Source organism: Puma concolor, chromosome A1 (assembly GCF_028749965.1).
Source record: "Puma concolor isolate L17-30 chromosome A1, mPumCon1.1.hap2, whole genome shotgun sequence".
In the NCBI taxonomy this organism is placed as follows: domain Eukaryota; kingdom Metazoa; phylum Chordata; class Mammalia; order Carnivora; family Felidae; genus Puma; species Puma concolor.
The window spans coordinates 139,928,604-139,939,649 of record NC_141667.1 but is presented as its reverse complement, the minus strand read 5'-3'; the positions used below and the strand labels follow the sequence as shown (position 1 = coordinate 139,939,649).

General features: G+C 47.3%; 1 protein-coding gene across 2 annotated transcripts in view; it reads left to right on the top strand.

Moving 5' to 3' along the window:
• The first annotated feature begins 3,413 nt into the window (after positions 1-3,413).
• SNX24 (sorting nexin 24) overlaps positions 3,414-11,046 on the top strand; it is a 159,211-nt gene continuing 151,578 nt past the window's right edge. Inside the window, exon 1 of one of the 2 annotated variants that reach the window (XM_086705447.1) lies at positions 3,414-4,295. In XM_086705447.1, coding sequence (XP_086561573.1) covers positions 3,768-4,295 — 528 coding nt within the window. In that variant the 5' untranslated portion in view covers positions 3,414-3,767. The remainder of the gene's footprint in view (positions 4,296-11,046) is intronic. The other variant, XM_086705440.1, reaches the window with a different exon arrangement.

The window sequence follows — 11,046 nt, the reverse complement described above, 5'->3', positions numbered from 1 at the left end:
TATTTTTACTATAAGAGTTTTATACCTGGATTCTAACAGAATTTTATTATTTTGGTTATGCAAATTTTTTGCTTTTGTTTAAAAAAATTTTTTTGAACATTTAATTTTGAGACACAGAGACAGAGTGTGAGCAGGGGAGGGGCAGAAAGAGAGGGAGACACAGAATCCAAAGCAGGCTCCAGGCTCTGAGCTGTCAGCACAGAGCCCGACATGGGGTTCGAACTCAGGAACGGTGAGATCATGACCTGAGCTGAAGTCAGAGCTTAACCGACTGAGCCAGCCAGGTGCCCCATATTTTTTACTTTTATTAACAGATACTAACTGTTCAATGTCTTATGTATGTATTTGCCATGTATTTTTATTAAGGTTCTGAGAAAAAATTTACCTGGCTTGTCTCTGATCATAGAGTAAGTCTAAAAATTATGTAGGAACAACAGGATAAAATAGTTGCCATGTTCTCTTTAGTGTTCTTCTTTTCTCCCCTTCTTAGTGGTTACTCACATAATTTGGTTAGAAATTTAGCCTGGGTGGCTCAGTCAGTTAATCATCGACTTGATTTAGGCTCAGGTCATGATCTCATAGTCCTGAGATCAAGCCTCACATCTGACTCCATTAAGATTCTCTCTTTTCCTCTCCCTCTGTCCCTCTTCTGGTCCCAATCATACTCTGTCTCTCCCTCTCCCCCTCACACCCCCCAAAAAAAGAAAGAAAGAAAAAGAAAAGAAATTTAGCTCTTTAAAAAAATTAAGGTCTTCTATTAGCTAGGAATTTCATAGTTACTTATTTGTCTAAGCCTCAATTACGCCATCTATAATAACTGAAATAATAGCGATACCACTTATGGCTGAGCCGATAGACCCCAAGAACACACCCACATATTGGATTTTCAGCAAGGCAAAATTAAATTATACACAGCTATTAGAATACAGCAAATAGGTTTCACTTGGACCGTTCTGTCAGATCTTCATAGATCCACACATTTCTGCCTGTTCAGTTCAACGGTAAACAGGTGAGCGATGCCAGACAAAAATGTATATGCCAGGTTACTAGCAGGCTTTGGGGTAGGAGAGTGTAGAAAGCATGCTAAAAGTTTGCTCAGCAATCTCTAGCACAAGGATTTTATGATTGCATAATCCTGTTACATTAACCACTGAGACTTTTTTTTAAAGATTTTATTTATTTATTTATTTATCTATTTATTTAGGGTTTATTCATTTTTCAGAGACAGAGAGTCAGAGCATGAGTGGGGGAGGGGCAGAGCGAGGGGGAGACACAGAATCCAAAGTAGGCTCTAGGCTGTGACCTGTCAGCACAGAGCCCCACGTGGGGCTCGAACCCCCAAGCCATGAGATCATGACCTGAGCTGACGTCGGATGCTTAACCAACCCAGCCCCCCAAGTGCCCCTATTTTATTCATTTTTTTTAAACTTTAATACTCATGATTTTTTTTTCCAATAATCTCCACACCCAACATGGGGCTCAAACTCAAAACCCCGAGATCAAGAGTCCTATGCTCTTCTGACTGAGCCAACCTGGCACCTCACCATTATTATTCAAACACACACACACACACACACACACACACAAGACAGGGGGTGCCTTGGGTGGCTCAGTCAGTTAAGCATCCAACTCTTGATTTCGGCTCAGGTCATGAAATCATGGTTCATGAGTTCGAGCCCAGTGTTGGGCTCTGTGCTGACCGCACACAGCCTGCTTGGGATTTTGTCTCCGTCTCTCTCTCTGCCCTACCCCCTTCTCTCTCTCAAAATAAATAAAAACAAACTTCAACAACAACAACAACAACAACAACAACAACAACAACAACAACAAAGAAACACTACCTCTTAGTTCTTTCAAGTCCTACAGCAGATCACACCTCCTCATGGGGTTATCAGAAAGCTTAATACTGAGACAGGGTAGTTAATAGCATCTGCCATAGTACCTGCTGCATTCTGCTGCTTTTGTAGAGATTATTTTTTATTTATTTTTTTTAACGTTTTATTTATTTTTGAGACAGGGAGAGACAGAGCACAAACAGGGGAGGGTCACAGAGAGGGAGACACAGAATCCGAAACAGGCTCCAGGCTCCAAGCTGTCAGCACAGAGCCCGATGCGGGGCTCCAACTCACGGGCCGCGAGATCATGACCCGAGCCGAAGTCGGCCGCTTAACTGACTGAGCCACCCAGACGCCCCTGTAGAGATTATTTAAATGCTTATACAAGGCTTTCAAGAAAAATGTGCCAGGCAAAGTTCCAAGCAGGGGATAAAAAAAATGTTTTTAAAGGTATATGCCCTAAAACCTACTGGGTGAGGCAGAGAAGTGAATCACAAAACACCCAGTGATAGTCACCAGAGGCTTAAGAGAACCTATAAACCAGGCTCTAAACTCAGACAGCATGGTGTCCATAGAGCTGTTTCCTAACATGAGATGGTGCTGGCCAGCAGAAGAAAAGAGGAAGATGAGTCTGGTCACGGGGCACAGATTTCTGCTGAGGCATGGAGTTCCGAGGGGGGGATGCTGGAGTCGCAAGTGTGTGGGTCAGCAGACAGGTCTTCAGATGAGGCTAATGAGGTTTTGTAGGTCCACATCAGGCCCGTTCTTTCTTTCTTTTTTTTTTTTTTTTTTTTAACGTTTGTTATTGAGAGAGAGAGAGAGAGAGAGAGAGACAGAGCATGAGCATGGGAGGGGCAGAAAGAGGGGAGACAAAGAATCTGAAGCAGGCTCCAGGCTCTGAGCTGTCAGCCGAGATCATGACCTGAGCCGAAGTCTGACGCTTAACCTACTGAGCCACCCAGGCAACCCGCACATCAGCCAAGTTCTTAAAGGAAAGGGCCTGATGCTTTGTCTTTTCCCATGATTTAGGGGCTCAGGATAAACTTCAGAGCTCACCAAGTTGTAACGCTCCTGGCCTCCAGAGCACACAGAGTTGGAAGCACGTGTTTAGGGGCACTTGGCTGGCTCTGAGGATATAGAGTGTGGGACTCTTTGATCTGTGGGTTGACAATAGAGTGTGGGACTTTTTGATCTCTGCGTTGTGAGGTTGAGAAGCTGATTGCCTGCAGCCCCAAAGCTCACTGGCTGGTCACTTCATAATGTGACCCACAAGTCACCTCCAAGTTTCTATTCTGCTCCATGCTTTATTTATTTATTTTTTACCGTTTATTTTTAAGACAGCATGAGCGGGGCAAAGGCAGGGAGAGAGGGGGACACAGAATCCGAAGCAGGCTCCAGGCCCTGAGCTGTGAGCACGGAGCCGGACGTGGGGCTGGAACCCACAAATTGAGAGATCATGACCTGAGCCAAAGGCAGACGCCTAACCGACTGAGCCACCCAGGCGCCCCTCCATGCTTTAAGGCAGAGTTTGCAAAGGTAATCTGCTAACATTTCATCTGTTAGGCACTTTCAGCTTATCTGGTCCTGGCCTGAAGAGCACATTCGGGCCCTCTCTTTTCTTTTCTTCCTTCTTCTCTTTTCTTCCTCGTGTGTGTGTCTGTCTTCTGGTTAAAACGCCACAGATACTCAGAGGCAGTATTTTAGAATTGGACCTAGAAGCCAGAACGTGGGTGTCTGTGGCCCGCTAACTTTCAGGTTCAGTATTACAATACCATCCCCAGCTTCGCGGGCGAACTCAGAACGAGACGCTGACCTTGGACTCTAAGGCAAATAGAAAAGTCTGGGTAAAAAGTTGGGAGGGTTCGCTGCTGTTCCTGCCAGCCGAGAGTTAAAACGAAAACCCAAGCATCCGAAACCGAACCCAGGAGCTCCATGCTTTTCTGTCGCCCGCGGTCCCGCCATCCGCTCGGGTGGCGTCTCGGGAACTGCAGACACAGCGCGGGCGGGCGCCCGAAGGACAGGGAGCGCCCGGGTGCGGCCCGGTCCCGGCGCCTGGCGCGGAGGCGCGCACACCCCTTTTCTGCAGACTCACAGGTTTGCAGGCCCCGCCTCCTCCGGGCCCAGCTCCGCTCCGCCGCCCTACGGGCCCGGACCCGGGAGCCCAGAGCCCCGCGCCCTCCGCCGCGGAGGGCCCCCAGCTCCCCGCCCCGTGCCCCCAGGAGCGCGGCGCGCCAGTGGTGCGCCGGGGGCGGCGGCGGCGGCGGCGGCGGCTCCCGGCCGGGCCGCGCAGCCTGTGGGTCCCGGGGGCGCAGGGCAGGGAGGCGGGGCGCTCGGCCGGGGGCGGAGCTGCGGCCGCGAGCCCGCCCCCCGCTCGCCCTCCGCCGGCCGGCTGGCGCGGCCATGGAGGTCTACATCCCGTCCTTTCGCTACGAGGAGAGCGACCTGGAGCGGGGATACACGGTAGGCGCGGGCCGCGGCCGGACAGGGCCCCCGAGGGGGGCCCGCGGCTGCTGAGCGCGGTGGTGCCCCCGGCCGCCGCCCGCCCTGCGCGGGGGGTCCCCGGGCTGCCCTCCCTTCCCCCGGGCCTGAGGCTGGGCTGCGCCCCGGCGCGGTTGTCAGGGAGACGGGGCCCCCTCCGCGGCGCGGCGGCCCCGATTCGCTCCCTTCCCCCTCCCGGCCCCGCTCGGGGCCTCGGGGCAGGAGCGCGGGGAGTCCAGCCCTCGTGCGCCGCGCTCGCCATTCTCCCCGCCGCTCGCCCTCTGCAGCCCGGGGTGGGCTGCGTTCGTGTCTGGCACGGCTGCCCCCTCTCCGCCCAGACAGGAGTGGCTTCGCGGCGGATTGATGTCCGTTTCCAAGTTCCGTGCGTCCATTCAGATGGAAAACGTGCTAATTAAAAAAAAATCATTTGTAGCGATTTATTAAAGCCCGAGTGAGCACGTGTGTTGCTTTTAGATGGCTTCCAAAGTTTTTTTTTTTTTTTTTTTCCTCTCCTCGTTCTGCAGTGCCTTGAGATGGCATCATCAGGTACTTTCTGAGCACCTGTTCCGTACCTGAGACTGATCCCTGAGAACTGAGAAACAGGGCCCCTCATCTCAGGCTTGGAAGAGTGTGTCGGGAGGGCGAGGGAGGGCCTGGGACCTTTGGGCAACGAGTTCAGTAAGTAAAGTGTGGGTGGTTGATTTCCCAGTGAACGTAGGCACCTTTATCTAGACCATCATTGCTAAAGGGAGAAATTCCTCATGCTGGTTGGACCTTGAAAGAATTTTATTTCCAGTTGTTAAAGAGCAGGTAGGCAGAGAAGATTGCAGAGGGCAGCCTGAAAGGAGTGATCACGTTATTCGGCTCTAACTCACTTGCTAAACACCAGAGACTTTAATTCGCAGGCAAGGGTTTGAACCTCTCTCTCCTCTAAACATTCCTGGGTTTTGGTGACAGCCTATTTGGAACCTTGTGTGTTTTCATAGGGAGGATTAAATCTACCTCTCAAGGGAATTTTGAGAATTAAGAGCAGTGATTAAAAAAAAAAAAAATCAGGGAGTATGTGGGCTTTTAGGATTAAGTAGACCTCTGGGTTCAGGTGTCCCCAAAGAAGCACTCAGAGTGCCTTCCTTTGGGGAGGAAACTACAACTGGGGAGGGTGGGGGAGGGCAGAGCTGAGATCTGTTTGGCCATTATTTATATAAATAAGTCTTTACAATGAATTGACATTTGGTTAAATATTGTCTATTTTACTTAAAAAGGGTGGGGGTGTGTGTGTGTGGGAGATTGAATTTAAGCTTGAACGTATGCAAACCCTTTTCCTTAAAGCCTTGAAACCTGGGTTGTCTTTAATTCTTCCAGATAGGTCACTTCCCCCATCAGCATCAACAGTCATGGAGGGCTTACCATCTTGGGGACATTCTTTAGGATCTGAAGATCATAGCCTGGTTGTTTGGTCATTTTTAGATGAAGGCGGTCTCAGTAATCTAAACTAAAGTTAGTTACTTCCCCAAAGAAGCACTTTCAAATCAACATTAAGGCTTTTTGGCCATTAGCGATTCTCTTACTGCATCTGTGTTTTCCCACACTGTTTTCAAGTACCTTTTCCTGACTTGTATTACTAGCAGGCATGTGCCAGGTTGTGAATTAAATTGATTTGGAAGGAGCCCGTTTCTTGGTCAGCTTGGCAGTGTGAAGGTTGCCTATGTGATGACAGTTGGCGTGCTTTTTAAAAGTTAACTTTTTACAAAAATCCCATCTCCTTTAGACTGGTAACCATATTGTTAAGATACCACTGCAAGTGATTTTTTTTTTCCTCTATGAGTCTAGGAAGCAGCGATTGGATACTTTGTTCCCTCTGAGCAGCTATTTTGTAACTGCTCAGCAGTTACTCATTTAGCAAATATTAACTGAATGCCTGCTCCCTGTCCGTATTCTAGGTCCTGGGAATTTAGCAGCAGATAATATTTCGCCTTTAACCCTCAGAATTTAAAAATACGATCGCAGGTTGCTCAACAAGAAACTTGTGAAATAATGGATACTTCGGAGTAAAGCACATCTTTTTACTCTAGTGATTATGTGTGTTTTAAATTTAAGAAATAGTGTGCTCAAACAAATTCAGTGATACGAGGTTCATTGTAGCGAAGTGTGGTTCTATCTCCTTGCTTCTAATCCCTTGCCCTAAAGACATAAAACGTGGGGGTGCTGTCTTAGAGACTTTTCTGTTTGCCCTGAAAACATGATGCTTTTTTCCCCTTAGAATAAGTTGTAAGATTCATCCTACAACATGGATATCTTTCTGTGCCGATATGGATAGGTCTGTCTCCTCCTAGCTACTAGCAAAGGATCTTCCTCTTAAGGAATACTCCATCATTTGTTTATCCAGATCTCTTGTTCATGGCGACTGGCATTTGCTTCTAATTTTTAAAACCTTTTTTTTTAATCTTTATTTTGAGAAAGAGCAAGTGGGGAGGGGCAGAGAGAGAGAGAGAGACAGAGAGAGACAGAGAGAGAATCCCAAGCAGGTTTCACACTGTCAGCATGGAGCCTGATGCCATACAGGGGCTCGAACTCATGAACCATGAGGTCATGACCTGAGCTGATAACAAGAGTGGGACACTTAACCACCTGAACCACCCAGGTGCTTGGACATTTGCTTCTCATTTTTAGCACCTGTGTCAAATGTTGGCCTGAGAAATCCCCATACATGCTTTTTTTATGTCTACTACTAGAACCTACCTAGAACCTTAACTAGAAGTGGTACTTCTGGGCTGTTTAAAGTTTTTATAGATATTGCTCCATTGTTATTTAAAAAAAATTATACAAACTTATGCTCCATGTACAAGGTAATTTACCTTTAAAGAGTGAAATTTTGCCCTTTGAGCACTTAAACATTGACTGTGGGCTTGCATGATGTCGAGAGGGGAATTGAAAGGTGCAGGAGTGTTGTTCCTTAGGGACTCTCAGCCTGGAGGGACAAGGTAGGAAAGGGCTAGGGTGCCCTGGTGTTCGCGGGGCAGAGGGAGAGGGCACTTGTGCTCTGCCTTAGGGTGGTGTGCGGGGATGGGGCCGGCGGAGGGCGGGGGCGGCTGCTTAGGAATGCTGACTTTAGAAATCAGGTGAGGTTTTTGCTGATATTGTGAAGTCTAGAAGGAGGAATTGCAGGGCAAAAATCTCATCTTAAGGGCAAGGCATTTTAAGCTCCCAGATTTAAACAAACAAGGAAACAAACAAGCTGGGAGGAGGGGCGCTTGTAAATCATTTAAGTTTATAAAGAAGCCCGAGAGGATATTCTAACAAAATTCACATGCACTCAAGTAGTACTTCATTGGTGGGTTATTCTCTACCCACCTTGTGTCCCCATAGCTTATTTGTTGGCTGTCTGTTCCCCTGCAAGGCTTTACACTTTTTAAGACTCAGTGTCCGTCTCCACAGCTGTATTCCAGTACAGGGCCTATCACATAGTCAGAATTCAGTACATGTGCGCTGAGTAAATAATGAGTGATTGAGTCTTCTAATAGGAGAGGAACACCAGAAGAACAGTGATTATGAGGCGTGAAGCAGCTCACTGGGTGGGTGGGGGTCTGGGTGCAGACTGGAGTTTCTAGTAGCAGCAGGGATTCTGCAGGGTGACTCCTGACCCTCGAGAGAGGTGGGGAGAGACCAGCTCGGTGGCCTTGAGAGCTGTAAAGAACTGTGGACTTCAGCTCCGGACTTTGGGAAGTCGTTGGAGGATTTTAAGGAAGGATGTAAATACAGGATGATGAGCTTTGCATTTAGAAAGAGGACCCTGGAGCATTAATCATTTAAGGAATGCTAGCAGAAGGACCAGAAAGGAGAGAGGGTGAGAGCCTGAACTAAAGGCATCTGGGAAGGGAAAGGGGAAAACGCCAATCTCCAGGGCCTGGCGACTGGACGTGAGGCAACAGTGGTGACTTCCGTGGATGCCGTTGCTGTTGACCAAATCAGAGCAGAAGCAAGGAGGAAACTTCATTTGGGGCCGGACGTATTGAGGTTTTTGTGATTGATGAGGCTGGTTAGTTTTGGAGCTCAGGATAGAAGTCTGGCCTAGAAATACCGCTCTAGGTGGTCGTTCAGCACAAAAGATGAAAAAGTATCAAAGTTGATGCTCTTCCCAGGAAGAGCATGTGTAGTGAAGAAAGATGGTAGACTGAAAGTAAACTCCTAGAGTCCGCCGGAGCAAGGATGTCTCAGCACTGCATCCTGAGGGAGGAGGGGGAAGGAAGCAAAGGGGTGGGAAGAGAGAGAACCGTAGGTGCTTTACCACAAGGAGGGTGCTGGCGGTGGCTGAGTGGTCTTGTAAGGATGTTGGACAGTTCGTTGGATGTGGTGGTAAGCAGGTCCCGGGGGGCGGGGTGGGGGACAGCGTAGGCTACTGTTTTCAGGTTTCAGATATGTTGTCGCTAAAAGTAGCAACACCAGAATTGCTACCTAGGTAGCAACACAAAAGTTGGATGTATTAGATTTCATTTTTTATAGCTGTGAAAAAAGGCATTGAATTAGGTGGTTTTTCGAGTTTGCTTTAACTTATATGTGACTGTGTTATATGTGTCTGTGTTATGGTTATACAAATCTTTTTCTTGGATTCTGGACTCTCCCTGATGTACCTGATGTATCATGCTTTCTTTTCTTTTTTTTTTTTTTTTTTAACTACATAAGGCAGCTTCATACATACATGATCATAATGTTGAGATATGTGTACGGAACATTATTGTTTTAATACTTTATGGTATAGGGGCATCCGGGTACTCAGTTAAGCGTCCAACTTCAGCTCAGCATCTCGCGGTTTGTAGGTTCAAGCCCCCACATCAGGCTCTGTGCTGACAGCTCAGAGCCTGGAGCCTGCTTCAGATTCTATGTCTCCCTCCCTCTCTGCTCCTCTGCCACTTGTGCTATCTCTCTCTCTCTCTCTCTCTCTCTCAAATTCATCTCAAAGATGCATAAACATTAAAAAATTTTTAGATGGACGCCTGGGTGGCTCAGTCGGTTAAATGGCCAACTTCGGCTCAGGTCACGATCTCACGGCTTGTGGGTTCAAGCCCCATGTAGGGCTCCGGGCTGACAGCTGGGATCCTGGAGCCTGCTTCTGTTTCTGGTTCTCCCTCTCTCTGCCCCTCCCCCGCTTGCGCGTGCACACTCTCTCAAAAATAAACGTTAAAAATTTTTTAAAAATTTTAGAGGGGCGCCTGGGTGGCTCAGTCGGTTAGGCGGCCGACTTCGGCTCAGGTCACGATCTCGCGGTCCGTGAGTTCGAGCCCCGCGTCGGGCTCTGGGCTGATGGCTCAGATCCTGGAGCCTGCTTCCGATTCTGTGTCTCCCTCTCTCTGACCCTCCCCCGTTCATGCTCTGTATCTCTCTGTCTCAAAAATAAATAAACGTTAAAAAAATTTTTTTAAATAAAAAAAAAAATTTTAGAATACTTTATGGATTAAAATACAAAAAAATAGAACAAATACAAAGAATAGAACATGAGGAATCATTTACTCATTACTCACTTTCAGTATTTTAAATTATTACTTCATTTGTCGCCCCTTATTTTTCATTTTTTTTTAAATTCTGGAATATTTTAAAAACAAATCTAAGCTATAATTTCACCTGTAACCATTTCACTTAGGATATCCAACAAGTAAAGACTTAAAAAAAAAAAAAAACCTATAACCAAAATGTCAGTATTGTCACACAATTATCGACACCTTTTTTTTTCAACGTTTTTATTTATTTTTTTGGGACAGAGAGAGACAGAGCATGAACGGGGGAGGGGCAGAGAGAGAGGGAGACACAGAATCGGAAACAGGCTCCAGGCTCCGAGCCACCAGCCCAGAGCCCGACGCGGGGCTCGAACTCACGGACCGCGAAATCGTGACCTGGCTGAAGTCGGACGCTTAACCGACTGCGCCACCCAGGCGCCCCACGACACCTTAATATCATTCCAGTTCTCAATTCTTTTTGTTGTTTTTTAGCATAACCCCAAAGCACGTATTGCCTTGGAATTAACAGTGATCTGCAGGAAATATTTTTATTGCCATTATGTGTTTGTGAAAATGAGAAGTTCAATGAGGGCATCTGGCTATTCAGGAGTGGCCCTCCCCTCTGCTTTCACCTGGTGACCGAAAGGAACAAGTTGCAGATTAAAAAAAAAAAAAAAAAAAAAAAAAAAAAATTGTGTGTGCTTGACTTCCAGAGGAAGCCAGGGCGTTTCTTCAGGATATGGGCACTTTCCCCCAAGATTCTCGGAACAAATACCTCTCCTTTCATATCCTATTAGTCCCAGTTGGTTTTCAACCAATCCTGTTGCCGGTGGAGCTCCGTGAGCTGATTGGCTGAGACCACAGCCACCTGGACCAATCACCGTGGCAAGACTACATTAACTAGATGGAGTTAAAATAATAGGCCTTTCTGGAGCTGGGAATGAGGTCAGTCCCCTTCCTGCCACCTAACCCAGTAGGCACGGCAGTGGGAGAAGGTCAGAAGGACAGTGAGACCACGACGTCCACCACAGGATCTCAAAGTCACTCATTATAAGCATCTATGATGAAGGAGGCTTCTGTGTAACAAGGACATAGCCGCCACAGTGCCTCATGCCCATAAATTCACAGCATCAGCAAACATTAAATATGTGCTGCATAATTAAACCAGGCACGGGTACCGTATGTTCCTTACCCTTAAAGACAGGATATACAATTGTGAAAATATTCTTGAATGTTAGCCAACA